The sequence below is a fragment of the Urocampus carinirostris genome, chromosome 15, assembly GCF_059441175.1.
Source record: "Urocampus carinirostris isolate Australia breed hairy pipefish chromosome 15, RoL_Ucar_1.0, whole genome shotgun sequence".
In the NCBI taxonomy this organism is placed as follows: domain Eukaryota; kingdom Metazoa; phylum Chordata; class Actinopteri; order Syngnathiformes; family Syngnathidae; genus Urocampus; species Urocampus carinirostris.
In genome coordinates, this window is record NC_142363.1 from 7,675,632 (window position 1) to 7,693,324 (window position 17,693).

The following is a 17,693-nucleotide window of genomic DNA, read 5'->3' on the forward strand; positions in this document are numbered from 1 at the left end:
ACTGAACCGATTTATAATCGACGCAAAATCCCATAAAATGCAAAACAAAAAAAATTGGATTAAAAATGATAATTCTACGGTGCTATAAATACATTGTAAAATGTAAAAAAAGTTACTATTTACAATTCTATTTTAACCAATTTAGACACAGATCCTCTGAAAAACAGGCAAAAAAATATAAATTAAGATAAACACAACAAAAAGAAATAAATTAGCAGTCTTTGAAATTGAAAGAGTGATTGCACTCTGCTTTGGGGCCATCCATATAATTAAAATGAGTCCATATTTGGCTCATTTTTTTGTGTTTACAGTACTTTCTTTTTTTGTCTTCCATATTAAACTCAATTATTACTTAAGACCTATAGGACCCTTTCTGTGTTTGTAAACAAATGTGACGTAGCCAAGCTCCGTGTGCATTGTTAAAGCAGAATGGCAAAATTCATGTCAGTTTATAGAAGCCCATTGACCCAAAAAGATTGTAGATCATAGATAAGAACAGCTCAAAATAGCACAAAATTTGTGATAGTAGCAGATGGCAACTTTATTTTAGTCATCAAAGTCAACAACAACAAAAACGTTATTTTGACCATCCCTGAATGGTTTTCTTTTGAAGGCTCTGGAAAAATGTAAAAATTGGCCTTTAAAGTGCTGAAAACATGCTTGAATTTGGCCACGAATTTGGCTCTTACTCTGAAACAAACGTAGTCATGACATTTACAAGCAAAGTATCTGTATCAGTTCATTATCAATACTACCATGTATTTACCATGTCAGATCGATCCCAAAATTCCCAGTATTGCCCACCCCTACCCAATGGTTCAAATGTGCTGCTGCCCCATCCATCTGCCCTCCAACCACCTGACCCCCAATTCCAAAGACATGATTGAGTCACTCCGGTGTGGCGTGGTTTATTTAAGCTCCGGCTCCGGATCTCACCGCACGGAGGAAAAATCATGAAAAAAACACACGGAACTTTAAGCTGAGGTGGAAGCACAAAACCAGCTAAATATTTAAGAATTTAACCCCACACACAATGGCTTGTTATGCAAAGTTTTATTTTGGAATGCTTATCATCTTCTGCATTATTTCAACAATAACGTCAACAGATGACTTCTTCAACGGTAAGTGTTCATTCTTAAAGTTTATTTGTTTGTTTGTCAGTTTGTTTTACTTCTATTCTTTCTTGTTTGAAGAAAATTAGATACATTTCTGTTGGAATGTTGTTTAAGACTAGAGGCTGTAAATAACCATTTTTTTCACATTCACACACTCAGTGTTTGCCATGCTTGTGATGCATTCAAACGCAATTTGAGCGTGATTATAAATGGACACAAGTTAGTTAGACAATGAAGACCGCAGATTTTTTTTTCTATTGGTAAGTAATCTTGATAATGTTGGGGTTTTCTTTTAAACATTCTTTTCTTGTTTTACTTATTTCGCTCAATGCTTTGCTATGTGGAGCTGCAGGCATACAGGAGATAAATAGAGTAAAAGTAAGTATTTTAGAGACATTACACTTATTTTCAAAATATAGTAAAATAGGTAAAAAGAATCTTAAAGAAACATTGAGTATTATTTAGGGCCTGCAAGTGGTAAAAAACATATTTCATTAAAAAAACAATACCGATTTGAAAAATAAGCAAAAATATATGACCTATCGTATAAACTTGCAAATCATAGGTAAAATAGAATTGTATTTATTCCACATTACATAAAGCTCACCTAGAGGGATCTGACATTATTGTACCCCCCCAAAAAAATAAAAAGGCAAAAATTAAGAAAAATTGTGTGTTTTGATCACTTTGAGTCTCCGTAGTCCGTTGTCTTGATGTGCCTTGTAGCAGACATTTCAGTTGCACTACACTTTACAGCCACATGTAGAGTCTCTTTTCTCTCTCCTTATCTCTGTGTGTCTATAAAGACTAGCTATTTCTCTCTCCATTTTTTAGCTAAAACGTGAATTTCATGTCGTCTAGTTTCCGGCATCAGTCAGCTAAAAAGGTACCATTGCATTGATTATCCTTACGAGAGTCATTGAGGTTCTGGAGCCCATCCTAGCTGACATCAGAATGCCAGCCAATCACAGGACACATGGGCATACAACCATTTACACAACAACCATATTTAGTATCAATTTGGAGTCACTTGCCATGTTTTCTGAATCTGGGAGGAAACTTGAGTAGCCCACGCAGGAACGGGAAGAACATGCAAACTCCACACGGAGCTGGAATCGAATCCGGCAGACCTGCTAATCAGTCATCCACCATTTTATAGTGTCCCTTTCTTGATTTTTGTCTACTCCACATTTGCATGTGATTCACAGCACCAAACCAAATTAGAAATGTCTTTATTGTCATTGATAACAGTATTGTGAACAAGATCAGATGTGACACTATCAAGGGCCCACTTGGGGAGTGCAGTTCAGAAACAAAGATTAGTGTGGAGATCATTCTGAAAGGTCATCCGTTCTGAGTTGAGGTTTAGTGAAGAGATGGATGTCTTTATTCAGACGGGGTTTGGTACATGGGAAGCCAGGCACCGAGGCAACAATCGTGGTCTAGACATCAGTCCAAGAGTTTTTCATGATCTGGAAGGGCAGGAATGGGTTTGGTACTCTGAAAAGAAACTGAGACAAGAGTGCTTTTGACGTCACATGGAAAGCAACCAATTAGCATGGAACCAAGGAGACAGAGTTTTTAAACAGTGATGAGTTAGAGTCGTGATAAGTGGGATATAAAGACAACTGATTGCAGCTGTGAGGAGGAAAATAAGGAAAGCAGAGCTAGAAGAAAGGGATAGAGGGTGAACCTACAGAGAACTGGGAACTTGAGTGACATGTAACACAAAAACTTAAAATAAATGTAATAAAATAAAAACGTGCTGTCGTGTTCCTTCCAGCAACCTCCATTGAAAAAATGATCATCTCATCATATCAAGAAAGTCTTCAAATGTTTGCTGAAAAAAACTTTCCGACCAGGCAAAGGTAGCAAGCAAAATAAATCTGATCTTTAGTTACTGTTTTAATGGAGAAAATCTGCCCTGCGAGAGCGTTGAATTCTCTTTTCTTTTGCATTCATAGACGTAGTTCACCTGTGTCTTTCGTTGGTCGGTCTACCTTTCATCGACAAATAGAGGCCGAGACCCTTGAGATGGGAAGTGCCGCTGAGCTTTTTCAATCAACTGTAGAAGCTCTGCATGAAAAACTGAAGCACAGATTCAAAAGGGATGTTACGGCCTCGGGTAGGCTAACTATTCAGATACTACTGCTGTTTTTTCCTTTCGATGCTCGGGTAAATGGAGCAAATGTTTTTATCTGCCAAGGTTTGGTTACATGGGAGCATTTGGAGCTGATTGCGACACTGTCAGGATGTCCGTCTCCGCCACAACCTTCTGTCTGCCAGGATGGTTGTCTCAACAAGTATCGGTCTATAAATGGCATGTGCAACAACAGGTACTAAACTAAAAGACCACATAGCTATGATATAGATAATTATCAAATATGAATAGACCTGTTTGTTTGTTGCCAGGCTCAATCTATTGTGGGGAGCGGCCAACATCCCTTTGGTCAGGTGGCTTCCGCCTCAATACGAAGATGGTGTTCGACAGCCGAAAGGCTGGAATGCACAAAGGCTTTATAATGGATTCGAGCTTCCCAAGGTCATAGCGAGATCACAATTTTTATTTTTGGTATCGGGAGAAACGTGCTCTGGATGTAAGGTCTTTGAATTTACCGGATGCAAAAGTGTGTGCAAGGTATAGATGTGAATGGCCAAAGATAGTTGAGAATTACCGATATCGAAGCAGCTCAAATTGGCTAAACTGGACACCCGGTTGACCTGCTTGGGCCAGGAGAAGGGCCAACTTAGGATCGAACCGAACGATGCGGAAGGGGTAAACCAGTGTATTGTTGGAATTACATTATCAAAATGTACCGTTGACCAAATTGTTCTAATTAGTTATCTGATTTCATTAACCAAATACAACCTACATTCACCCAAAAATTTATGCACGCTCGCTTCTTGAGGGAAAAATGAACAGGAAAGCCAACATTTTCACACGGGGGCAGATTTAATTTCCCTAACAATTTAACTAAATGTACTCCATCGAAAACTGCCGAATTAGTGAGTCTCTTCACCCCGCATAATGGCGTGCCGACTACTCCTATGGGCGCGCCAAGGAAGCCCCCTGAGCTTCACCATCTCGTAGACGAGCGTCCCGATGTCTGGGGTACTCAAAACAACGCCTGCGTCAACAACGTCTGGATGTGCTGATTATCTTATCAGCAGTACGTCCCGTTCTGTAAAAAAACATCCTCTACCAGTCTGCCCTGACCTTTCACTGCTCATTGAATAAAGGCACAGTCAGTAAATATCTATTGCATTAAATGTAATTTGTAGTCAATCATATAAAATCCTCTTTAGTGAAATGTATAAAATCCTTCTGTATGCTGTCAGGTCTTTCTGCTGATGAAGGAATGCATGGGACAGCAACTCACTCCTTGTTGTGATGTGTGCGTTACGTTTGGTGTCAGGTTGGGAAGAACGAAGTGGAATGAATGGTTGGTGATGTGTGTTCATTCATCCATTCATTTTCTACACCGCCTATCCTCACCAAGGTCGCAAGAGCGCTAGAGCCTATTCAGGCTGACTTCAGGCAGGGGACACCCTGAACTAGTTGTCACCCAGTTGTAGGGCAAACAAAGACAGACAACAATTCACACACTCACTCCCACCTTGGGACAATTTTGGAGTGACAAATTAGCCTGCTATGCACGTTTTTTAATGTGGGAGAAAACCAGAGTGCCCAGAAGAACCCCACACGGGCAAGGGGAGAGCATGCAAACCACGCACGGAGGAGGCCAGTGCCAGGACTTAATCCCTAGACCTCTGCACCGTGGGGCTGAAAACTCTTTGACCCAGAGAGCCATAAAAGCAAATATGTTTTGATTATTTGTTTTAAGAGAGCCGCATCATATATTTTTAGAACAAATTTAAGGAAAACTGACAAACATGCTCTCCAGGCAAAAGTTAATCCTTAAGCACATTTTATTTCACTGTGTGATGTTTGATGATTTGATAACATCTATGAAAAAATAATGCTAGAGCCTGTGTCCAATATCAATTTAAATCTCAGCATAGAGTTTGTCTTCCTCTCACAGTTACCAAAGAGAGTGGAGGCTCATTTTGACTAATATGTTTCTTAAATAATGGTTTTAAAAGAAGGGGCTTTGGTAAAAATGTCACAAAATACTGCAAACGAGTATACAAACGTATTTACCTTCATTGCAGACGGCGTTGGGCGAGGAGGAGTGTGCGCCTCCCTGTGTATAGATACTCCCAATCCTACCGCTCATCAAATTGCCTAAGGTGCTTTGCTAGCGCTTTTGGGTGTTTACATTTTTTTGGGGATGGCTTTTCTCTATAAAATGCCTCAACAATGAACATAGATTGACATTTATCTGCGACAGTCAGCTCCACAGGTACAAATACAGTAAATAATTGCGCAAATTGTATTTTATCTCTGAGTATTATGTACTCATGAAGAGAGTCAAATATGATTCGTGAGCCACAGGTTCCCTGCCCCACTGCTCTAACCACTCATCCGCAAAAATGAAACCAATAAATCAGTAAAAAAAAAATCATCCATAATCCATTAGAGCTGCACTTAAATGGACAGTGTGTTTTTTTCAGTGCCTCCTAGTGGTCAAATAATGTCATTCATTCCAAAAAATAATAGTGATTTAAACAATGAGCAAAAAAACATGAATGATCATATAAATGTGCATTTTTAAATACTAGCAGTTCGAGAAATTTCCGTTAATTTTACAAAACAGGAGCTTCACCTAGATCAGTGGTATCAAATATGCGGCCTGCAGGCCAACTGCGGCCTTTAGGATAATAGTTTGCTGCCCCTGTCTTGATTTATTTTTTTAAAGTGGGTTTTTTGAGTTGTATTACTCGTCTTTTGGTCATTTTTCTGAGAGTTTTTTTTCTACCATTTGGTCACAAAGCTAAAATTAGTTTGACACCCATGCACTTGACAATTAGGGATGTAGGGGAAAGGCTTTTGATTTGATCGCATCATCACACTATTTTTACACGGTATCATGTTGTTGAATACGCGGGGCCATGATTAAAATCATTTATTGACAAGGAATAGTATGAACACAATACCAACATGAATATTAAAATCTATTTATTTGTCCAATTCAGTGTCAATAAATCATTTAATCATGGCCCACGTATTCAACAATGTAGTACCATGAGTAAAAATAGTGTGATGATGAGATAAAAGGTAAGTCCTTTTCAGGTGTCACCTACAACCCTAGTGGGTTTACGATTAGGATTTGGCACACTCACTGCGGCGAGTCGGTTCGACCTTGTTGCATCCATTTTTGTCATGATTACCGATATGAATCACCTGTGCCCGATCATTTGGCGCCAACTGCCGCGGGTTCTGATTGGCCCCCTGTCCCAACTTTGACCCAGTCCTGTCAATCCCCTATTGTCAGTCCGTCTGCGAACCTCAGTTTATACTAGGCAAGCCTTTTTTCAACCCTGACTGCCGCCTGTCACGTTTTTGCTCCCGTTTGTCTCTGGCTACGACCTGTTTTGATCCTGACCGCGTCTGCTCTCCCGTCCTGGCTTACGACTCGTTTCTGACCCCGACCACACTTTGCTCTCCCAGTCACGGCTACCGACCAGTTTTTTCCGTCCCTGATACCGCCATCACCCACTACGGAAGATTCAATTCTGTGTTCGGATCACAATCTAAGAACGAGAGCGACTTGCTTCCCGTGTCCAGCGAACACCGGATCGTAGCCGCAGCCCTTCCTCTTTCCTTCAATAAAACTTTACGCAATTGGGTCCTGTTTCCGTTCTAGTCCTTACAGTTGTTTTACCCACGGTTTGGGACCTACGATGCTTAATTTGAGCTGTAAAAGAGTGAAACTAAATTTCATACCGATTTTTCGTCAAAAAGTAGGGGGTGCGCGTTATTTACGAATGCGCGTAAATACAAATAAACACGGTAGTCACTTAACAAGATTTTGATTTTGAGCAGCCAAAGGAAGTCAGCCGAAGGCTCATGGAGAGCTCAATCAAGTGTGACGATGACGTCTACTCTCATATGCTTGTGGAGTGGGGCCAGTACATTGACCATGACATCACTTTAACCCCTCAAAGCCCAGGAAAACCCGGAGATAACTGCCTTAGATCCTGCGAGAATGTGTATCCTTGCTTTCCAATTCAGGTAACATTTTGCAGTTTATTCTCTTTGCATGTGCATTTTGCAATCATTGTTTAAGAATTGATATCATTCTGTAAGGTAATTTGTTCTGAGTTGAGGTTTAGTAGAGATTGTCAGTAATGCTCAACAAATTCAGAATTTTTATGTTCAATTGGATTGTAGGGTGTCTCTTTTACTTTGCTTAAATGCGCATAATATGGACAGTTATGGAATGGATAAACCACTAAAAACAAACAATTACTATACATTCTGGACTACAGAGCTCACTTGATTAAAAGCCGCATGCACAGATTTAAAGAAGAACTCAAATTTCTGCACAAACCAAAACCTGATTTTAAGCCACAGGCTTAACCTGCTATAAAAATAAACTTATTCTCATATTACAGGAAAGATATACCTGATAACTAGTCACCTGCTGCCACACTACTTGTTAAAAAGTTTCCATTTACGTGTAATGGTTTTTGTCGCACCTGTACGTATATCCATCCATTATCTGCACCGCTTATCCTCAGTAGGGTCGCGGGGGTGCTGGAGCCCATCCTAGCTATCTTCGGGCAGTGGGCAGGGGACACCCTGAACTGGTTGCCAGCCAGTCGCTGGGCACACAGAGACAGACAACTCACTCACTCAGGCATGTTTTTGGAATGTGGGAGGAAACCGGAGTGCCCGGAGGAAACCCACGCAAGCACGAGGAGAACATGCAAACAACCTCAGAACTGTGCTGCACACGCGCTAACCACTGCTCCGCCGTGCTGCCCTCTATGCTCTGTCTGCAACAGCTTTCCTGACCGAGAATCTAACCCCGGGCCACAGCAATGAGAATGCCAAATCCTAGCCACTAGACCACCAGTGACTACCGTACATATATGTTAATGCTAATTTAATTCATATTGACTTCTACGCTAGTTGAGGTTGACAGATGCAGACAGAGTTCACAAAGGAGTGTCTTAATCGTGACACAATGTGTTACTTTCCTAGACATTTCCGCGCTGATTCTGTCTATACTGCAAATTTACTCCATAGAGACATTGGGATTCTCATTCATCCAGTCACGCGCGTTACTAAGTAGATGATATTATTTGTGCCCTTTGACCTTACTTCAGTGAATTTCTTTAGTTTGACATTCAGAGCACTTGGCAAAAATGGCAAGGCTTTGTTTTGATTAAACAGTCAGATTCCCTGGTCTGCACATTTTCTAAACCAGCGGGTAGGCACCAGCCAAGGCGACCCCTGGGCGTTTGCGCCAAATTCCCCAGGTGGGCCTGGGAGCGCCGTTGCCTCGACGTGGGCACGGCAGCTGTGAAGATCAGCAGGCAGGGCCCGCTGACAACACCTTTGCGTTTATTTGCCTGGCAAAAAAAAAAGAACAAGCCGCACCGTATCGGAGGCCACAGAGTTTAAATTGCAGGGCATAAAGCAGCGGCTGGTAGTCTGGATTTTATGGTACTGTATCGCATGGCAAATTTTTAACCTTTTGCACGAATCAAATACAAAAAAGTAAACCAAGCTTCAAAAAGGTTAAACTCCATCCCGAGTATTTTTTTGGAGCGCTTATATTTTTAACATTAAAAACACAATTCAACTATGGGATTAGAATGAACGTTATGTTTTTCAGTGTTGGCTGAAGAAGGTCCATTACCGGACACGTGGAATGACAACGTTATTGGGGACACAGGGAAATAATAAAAAGCGCTCCTTACACGGGAAGAAGGGAAGAAACAGGCAACAGAGAATAAGACCAAATAACTAATAGCTGATGGATACAACAGGGGTGGCCAACCCAGTCCTCCAGAGCTGAAAGTCCTGCATGTTTATTGAGTTTTACTGCTCTGATACGGTGACTCCGATGCCCAGGATGGTTAAGCTAGAAAATCTTGTCCTTTCTTTTTAGGCAGATGACGGGCCCAACAGCACATCTAGCTGCCTGCCTTTCAACCGCTCTTTACCGGCCTGCTTTATTGACTTTGGCTTTAATACCTCTCAAGTCTTGCATCAACAACAGACCAACGCCATCACATCTTTCATTGATGCCTCAGTTTTGTACGGCTCGAGTATAAAAGTCAACAACTTACTGCGAGACCGTGATGGTTTGAATGGAAAACTAGCAGTCAATGAGCACTTCAAGGACCGCAATGGAAGGCCCTATCTTCCTTTTGATAAATCACTGCTCTCGATCTGTCTCCACATGGAGGAGAACGCACCGTGTTTCCGTGCTGGAGACAATCGAGTCAACGAGGGTCTGCCTCTAATCAGTTTGCATACGTTGTGGCTCAGGCAACACAACCAAATAGCCGAGATGCTCCAACGCCTCAACAGGCACTGGAACGCTGAGACAATATATGAAGAAACGCGCAAGATTATCGCAGCTATGCACCAGGTAGGCTGCAAAACTGCTTTGATTGGATTTTGTGTGTCTTTGAAAAATAAATTGGCATTGCTTATCCTGTTTTTACAGATAATAACTATGAGAGATTATCTTCCAAAAATAATCAGCAAAGAGGTTTTTGACAATTCAATTGGATTGTATGGAGGATATGACCCAACGGTGGATCCTTCTGCCTCCAATATTTTTGCAACGGCGGCATTCCGGTTTGGTCATGCAACTATCTCACCAATTGTCAGGAGACTCAATGAGAGCTACCAGGAAGATGAACGTTTTCCCAGTTTAAAACTCCGTGACACTTTCTTCAGTCCGTGGAGAATCATAAAACAAGGTAAGGGTTGCTTATTACTATAAATGCTTATAATCATGCTGCTTCTTATTTCTTCTCTCTGCTTAAAACTGCCATCAAAGCATATGTCCCCTCATGAAACAATAAAAAAACAGTCAGTGACCATTAAGATATTGATTAAGTCACACAAATTGGCAGATATTAATACAAGTTGTAGGTACCTGCAACAACTATAAATGCAGGCCTCAGTCGTTTCACAAACTGAAAGCCTGTCAGCTGCCCTGTCAAGGACCCACTCAGGGTGGTACGAAAGTACAGTGTATAAACACAGATAATCGTAGTAACTGAGGTCTTTTATTTGGACTGGGTTTGGTACACGGGTAGTCAGGTGCTCAGGCGACAATCTTGGTCCAAGATGCAGGCAAACGGTGGGTGTTCCAGTCAACCCAATCAGCAAAGCCACCAGATGGCAGCAGCAAGTAAAAAAGTTCAAAATTTCATAAACCCCCTTTAATCTTCGAGGAACGATAACAGGCAAATGCTGTGACAAGCGACAACTACATCAACAAAAAAAGATACTTCTGTGTTGCAATCTGGCACTATTCTCCACATTAAAATTTCCCTGGCGCTGTCATCTAGAGATATAGGGCTTACATTTTCTGCGATGCAGCCCCCTTTCACATTTTCTTTCGCCAAAATAGCAAATATGTGCTCTTCTTTGTAATATCCAACTTGATAGGTCACATAATCTAAAAAGATGTAATGTAACCAACTCAGAGCAGAATAGAAAACACTGAAGTCAGGTTTCAGGTGTGCGGCGGCATGCCGCAGTTGGCATTCTTCAGGCAAAGGCGTTTGTGCCAAATTCCCCACGCGGTTGGTGCCAGATGTGAGTTGGCCATAAAATGTATGAAATGGACACAATTAGTTCATTTTTATGGCTGTTTAAATCATGGTACAACTCGCAACAAGACAAAATTGAGTTTCGTTCTTACATATTATTTGAGCGTGTGGCTTTTCAATCAGGTTCACTTTTCAAGAAAGGTAAATGTTAATTTACGCAAATATGTTGCATATGTGTGTGGATTACATCCTTCATCAAAATCTAACTGGACAAGCAAGGAGGAGTGGATTGCTCACGGTGAGCTAGTAGCAAACGTTTTGTTGTTTAGACAAACAAAAAAAATCATCAAAAAACAAGGAAAAAGTAAAATACCCAGTTAAACGGAAGATATAGCGTTCTCCATTGGTGACCCAATATGCAAACTTATAAATGACGTATATTCTGTATTGATTATGCCTGTGTATTATTAGTTGGTGCCCGTGCAATATACATTCCAACCTGGTCACTCTGGAAGAGAATTACCTCATATGCAGTCCCTTCTTAAGGTTTCTGTGTTTCCTTTTGAGTTTTTCCTTACCCTCATGTTGGTTTTAGATCGGGGGATGGTGTAGTGAAAGTCTGTAGCTTGTACATCCATTTGAGACTTCTTGTGATTAAGGGCATCACAAAGAAACATGACTTGACTAGCCAAACGCAATGTCCATTTTCGTTTGACAGTCAATAAGCAACCATTCTCATTCACCAGGTGGGATTGACCCTATCCTGAGAGGCGCAATTGGAACAGAAGCAGCAGCTCTACGCACTAATAAACTATTGACGGGTGACCTCACAGGCAGGCTCATGGTTTTAGGTATCCCACAAGACATGGACTTGGCTTCGTTGAACCTACAAAGAGGGCGAGATCATGGCCTCCCAGGTTTGTCAATCAGTATTTCATAATCCATCCATCCATTTGTATCTGCCTATCTTCAGTGTTAGACACGTTACTTTTAAAAAAGTGATTAGCTATAGTTATACAATACTTCTTCCAAAAAGAAACTGAATTACTCTATAGTAAAAGTGACTAGTCACCAGGTAAAGTAACTATTTCCGTTACAATAAAAATAAGTTGTATGTCAAATAATTTGACATTTTCTGAGTGTTTTTTTGAGTCAGTTATATAGAGAACTAACAGTTAATTGTGTTATAGAACCCTGTAAAGTGAGTTTGATAGATTAAATAGAGAAAATGGTAAAAAAAAAAAGCTGAAATGACAAAATACAATCAATACAATCAATCCATCCATCCATTATCTTCCGCTTATCCGGGGTCGGGTCGCGGGGGCAGCAGCCTTAACAGCTGAAGCCCAGACGCCCCTATCTCCAGCCACCTCCTCCAGCTCATCCGACAGGATCCTGAGGCGTTCCCAAGCCAGCCGAGAGACATAGTCTCTCCAGCGTGTCCTGGGCCACCCCCGGGGTCTCCTGCCGGTAGGACGTGCCCGGAACACCTCCCGAGGGAGGCGTCCAGGAGGCATCTTTATCAGAAGCCCGAGCCACCTCAACTGGCTCCTCTCAATGCGGAGGAGAAGTGACTCTACAGAGTCCCTCCCGGATGACTGAGCTTCTCACCTTATCTCTGAGGGAAAACCCAGACACCCTGCGGAGAAAACTCATTTCGGCCACTTGCATTCGGGATCGTGTTCTTTCGGTCATAACCCAAAGTTCATGACCATAGGTGAGGGTAGGAACGTAGATCGACCGGTACTTCGAGAGCTTTGCCTTTCAGCTCAGCTCCCTCTTCACCACGACGGACTGGTACAGGGTCCGAATGACGGCAGACGCTGCACTGACCCGTCTGTCAATCTCCCGTTCCATCCTACCCTCACTCGTGAACAAAACACCAAGATACTTGAAATCCTCCACTAGGGGGAAGAGCTCATCCTGTCATGAATGAATTGTACACAACATACACTGTGTATTCACAATAAATGTACAAAAAAATTATAAAATACAAAACAATTTTAACCTTTTTCATGCTCAAGAAATGTAAAGTCAACAACACAGAATTCCCCTAAAAATGCAATTGACCAATCACTAGAGGAAAAAAGGTGTCTTGGCTGTTGATTGGTGGGGAGCCAAGTCCCTTCGTTTACTTCCAAGAGCCAGGTAATAGAGACGTTTCGTTCGAGAGTCGGTTGCTGCACAAATGACAACCTTCGTTCGCCTTTTCTTTCAGTGCATTAGTAAATAATATACTCTTACCGCTATCGACCTATATGGTAGTCTCTATTTTGAATGATGTGATCCAAGAGGACGTGACTTAAAAAAACTCGGAGGAGAGCAAAATACCGCTGAAAACCGCATCAGGTTTGCAAGGGCTCGCTGCCCTTGGCGCTCTGCGGCCAAAGTAACACTCAGCTTTTGACCGTCAGTGGCGGTAATGGCGCTGGACCCCCGGAAGAAATAATTCGTTTTAATATGGGGGTAGTGAAAAAAAATAACGTTGATACATAACGTCATTATTCCCAACACTGCTTATATTGTTGTGGGCCAACAGCCTTAGCAGGGATCACCAGACAGGAGATCCCAAATCAATTTATTGGTTTATACCAGGGGTCGTAAACGTGTGGCTGGCGAGCCAGGTATGACTCTTTTTACGAGTACATCTGGCTCAGAGATAAAATGAGAGTTATGCTAATCAGTCGATACAATGTAAGTGCAGTATATGCAAAGCCAAAGTGACGCTGGAGATCAAAAGGTTGGTTCACATTATAGAAGACATAGTTCTAACTACTACTTGGTAAGGCGCCCGCTTTGAGACTGGGAGGTCGGTGGTTCGCGCCCCGGCCGAGTCATTCCTAAGACTTAAAAAGTGGTCGGCGGCGCCCTCTGTTGGCTGCGGCTGCATCGGCTCGCTACAACGGGTCAGGTGCAATCGACATTTCGTTCTGTGTACATTGTTACACAGAATGACAATACAAGGAAATTATTATTATTATTACTTACAGCAGGCATATCCAAAGTCAAGCCTGAGCGACAGCTAAGGCCTTTGAACAAATTTTGGTTGGCCCACGGCCTCTGTCACAGATGTAATAATATGTGGCCCACTAATAACGTTGACCGCAGTATAAACTACATATGTACCAAAAAAATAAATAAATCACAATTTCACCAGATGATGGCAGTAGCCTTTTGGCCACCTTGCCCTTAGCTTGCTGTGAGAATTTCAGCCCACACCATTTCTGACATGTCAACTGTAAATAAAAAAGGAAAGTTCACTGTTTGGGCCCACGTTCCAGGACAAGTAGAAATTGTAGTTTTTTTTCACCAAAATCCGAAACAACTGCATTTGCCATTTGCCTTTCCAAGAGACTGTGGCGATTTTCAAAGAATATAATATCAAGAGGCACTGCCAGACAGAACATGCTGACTATAACAATATGACTGGAAACAGAGGCTATAAACAGGTGAAGCAAGTGGATGCTGTTTTAACAGTACAGCAGCGCTTTTTTTACTAGACCCTGTAAGTCAAATGTAAATGCTTCAAAGGCGAGCTACGAGGTTAAGAAATCTTCTAATAATCTAAATTTCATTATGATTGTTTATGTTTGTCTGAACACACACACGCAACTTTCGGCTGGATCGAGTAATATAATTTTACGTTGACTAGCAATTCAATCAAATACCGCATTAAGAAATATCTAAATGCGTGCTAATGTACTATTTCCTTCTACAGGTTACAACGACTGGAGAGCTTTTTGTAGACTGAAACGGATAAGGACACTGGAAGACTTCAAACAGGTTGTAAGCGATGCCGTTGTTGCAGAGAGGATTCTGCAGCTTTACAAACACTTCGATAACATTGATGTATGGCTCGGAGGTCTTGTTGAGACCTTTCTTCCAGGCTCGAGAACTGGACCTTTGTTTGCATGCCTGATTGCAAAGCAAATGAAAGCGCTGCGTGACGGCGACAGGTTAGATTTATACTGGGATTTTACAAGAACAAGATTTTGCTTTTGTTGAGAAAATCTTTCACTATGACCCTTTCATTTCAAGGTTTTGGTGGGAGGCAGATGGTATCTTCAGCCAACGGCAGAGGGAGGAACTTATCAAAGTTTCCCTGTCTAAGATTATCTGTGACAATTCTGATATCGCCGAGGTGCCCCCAGATGCCTTCATATTTGGGAATTACCCTTCAAGCTACGTTCCATGTCACAAATTACCTGCAATAAATCTGGAAGCATGGGAAGAGGAAGAGAGCCGAGGTTGACCGTCACACAAGAAACTCTCCTTTAGTTCAGAAAATAATTTAAATGCTCTAGTTAAAACCTCTATTTTGTAGAACATTTTCAAAACACGTTTTTGTGACATAGGGAAGGTTGGGTAAAGGGGAGGTTAAATTAAGCAGGTTATTTACATTAGGTCATCATTTTGTTTGCTGAACTTTTTTTTGTTTGCTGAATAACGCCACTCGTTATTCATTTTTACTCACCATTATTTCATGCATTGCACAATTGTTGATTGATTTTTGGAAAGAGAAGTCAAACATTTACAACTCTTTCAAATAGTCCTAAAAATTGGCCGAAGTGAAATACACAGTTGCAAAGTTTTTAGTGCTCTAATCTTCAAATGGCCACTTTTGGAAACGCCTCGACCTACATTTCTAGTTTTTTTTGATCATAATTGACAAAGTACCAGGTAAGGCTTCAAGCTATTGTCTCACCTGTTTACTAGCTAAGATGCTCATACCACACTCATCTGCTGACATTTGATTGAAAAGAAACAAACCAAAAAAAGAACGGGCAAGAACAAAACCCTTGCTGTGATAATTTCACTATAGGACAAAACTTTACCTTTCAAAAGAGACCAAAACCGTTGATATTCTCCAAAGGGTTCAAAAACAGCTTTCAATTTGCTTTTACTTTAAATCTTAAATTTGGGATTTTAGGCACATTTTAGAGGAACATTGAGGTGTTAAAAAAAACGATGGAATGTTGGTTTTCTTATCTGTGTAAAGCTTCAAAACAATTAATTTTGTCCTTGTCTTTCATTCCGTGCACGTATTATGACATGATCAACATTTATTTTGAGCAATGTAGGTGCACTGTTTGGAAGGAAACGGCGTGGTGCCAATGGCGTCAAGTATCAAACATGTTTGATAATTATGACGGTCTGTTGCAAAAGTGTGCGTGGGACAGAGGAACACAGCAAGCTGCCCTTTTCCACAACGCATGTGCCTTTAATACAAAACAATGTGACTATGTCTGAAAATATTTATGCCACTCTTCTAGAAGAGGAATTATTATTTTTTTCACTAACATTATTCATATAAAACAACAACAAAGGAAGTTGGAAGTTTACTTTATTAATTATTTACAAGGATATTTCTACTTTAAGCCATCAATTTTTACATCAGAATTGAACAGCAGCGGAAGTTATTTTACACACTACACTTTATCATTGGAGTCATTGTCAGGTTGCTAAAGTTTCCTTTAATCCTCGAGAAACGATGACAAGTGTATGCAATTAGGTCCGTAACCACCAATGACAACACAAGAAGAGGACTTTTCACGTGTGAGATGCAATCTGGAATTATTCTCCACAGTATGGTTGCCCTGGCGCTGACGTCCAGAAATACAGGGTTCACATTTTACACGATGTGCTCATCTTTGTAATCGCTATCAGACTCTGTGGTAATCACTATTTTAAATTGTCACGTGATCCAAAAACGTGACAACTTGAAGTAGAGCTGAATATGGTGCAGCTGAATACGGGTTCAGGGGCTATTTGCGTTCTGCAGCCAAAGGTGTTGAGGCCAAATTTCCCACGCGGTTGGCGCCAGGCTTTAGTTTACTTTTGATAGGTAAACATCATGGAGGTCTGTTTGTTATAGGACCTTATATCTGTTCAGCAACTGTGAATTTTAGAACTGATTATTATCTTTTTTCTTTAACTGACTGAAGAATTATAATTGAACAGCCCGCTTAAGACTGTTTTTGTCTCCTACCATGGCAGTCTTCCTTTGTATTAGTTAGAATTCCTAATCCTCCAAGTAATTTGATTATTCAACACCGCTAGTTCTTTTTTCGTTTGTGTGTGTCACAGCTGCCATGGAGCCCAATTGGCCCCGCCCGTGTGGCGCCAGCTGTGGCTCGTTAACAGATTGGCTTCCCTTCTATTTAAACTCAGTGCTCTCAGTCTCCCTTTGTCAGTCTGTCAACATACCTCAGCCCCGCAAGACGTGGGTTTTGACCCTGTCCGGTTTCCTGCCTAGGTTTCCTGTCCAGTATCGTTCCCGTCTATGTTTGTCCTGTTTATTATCATCTCCTGTTATCGTTCCCGTCTATTTTTGTCCTGTTTATTACTATCTCCAGTTTTCGTTCCCGTCTAGTTTGTCCTGTTTAATTTTGATATCCTGTTTTGATATCAATCCTGTCTGTCCCGTCCTGTCCGGTATTGACCCTATTTGTCCGATATCTGCTCAGGCAAATGGTATCGATCTCGCCGGCCTCGGTCTTTCTGTGATTCCACGCCAGACTGCTGCCTAACGTCCATGACTCCCCATTTCCCCTAAAATAAAAGGCTTTTGTGAGAAATGTTACGCATTTGGGTCCTGATCCCGTTCCGGTTCATGACAGTGTGTCTATACATTTTTCCTTTGGACTGATCAATCGACAATTTTAATGGACTGCAAAATCGATAATTCAAAATGTTTTGGAGTAATTTCCCTACATATTAATGGTACCAGCCAACATCCCAAATCCTATTGTTCTGTTTCATTTTGTTCTCTCTGTTAATGTGGTGTTGAAGTTTCTACAGAAGATTGTTAGTAAAAGAAAACTCCATAAATCTGAGAGTGTGTGTGTCTTGGTTAAAGTATATTGAACTGTAAAGAGATTTCACTCAAAATTGCCATATAGCCAATCCTTCAAATTCTGAGACAGAAAA

At 41.2% G+C, this 17,693-nt stretch overlaps 1 protein-coding gene across 1 annotated transcript; it reads left to right on the forward strand.

Moving 5' to 3' along the window:
• The first annotated feature begins 977 nt into the window (after positions 1-977).
• tpo (thyroid peroxidase) lies at positions 978-16,427 on the forward strand. The gene is made up of 11 exons (XM_088355146.1): positions 978-1,121; positions 2,899-2,983; positions 3,080-3,240; positions 3,322-3,451; positions 3,528-3,657; positions 7,063-7,251; positions 9,140-9,625; positions 9,704-9,962; positions 11,510-11,680; positions 14,482-14,719; positions 14,802-16,427. The coding sequence occupies exons 1-11, from the start codon at positions 1,034-1,036 to the stop codon at positions 15,013-15,015; spliced, it is 2,151 nt and encodes a 716-aa protein (XP_088211272.1). The 5' UTR covers positions 978-1,033; the 3' UTR covers positions 15,016-16,427.
• The last annotated feature ends 1,266 nt before the right edge of the window (positions 16,428-17,693 follow it).

What these genes read in the sequence shown, in the direction of transcription:
- tpo (XM_088355146.1), top strand. Translation starts at nt 1,034, where the DNA reads ATGGCTTGTTATGCAAAGTTTTATTTTGGAATGCTTATCATCTTCTGC. An exon ending in ATCCTTGCTTTCCAATTCAG is followed by an intron (nt 7,252 to 9,139) that starts GTAACATTTTGC and finishes CTTTCTTTTTAG; the next exon opens with GCAGATGACGGGCCCAACAG. An exon ending in GCGCTGCGTGACGGCGACAG is followed by an intron (nt 14,720 to 14,801) that starts GTTAGATTTATA and finishes TTTCATTTCAAG; the next exon opens with GTTTTGGTGGGAGGCAGATG.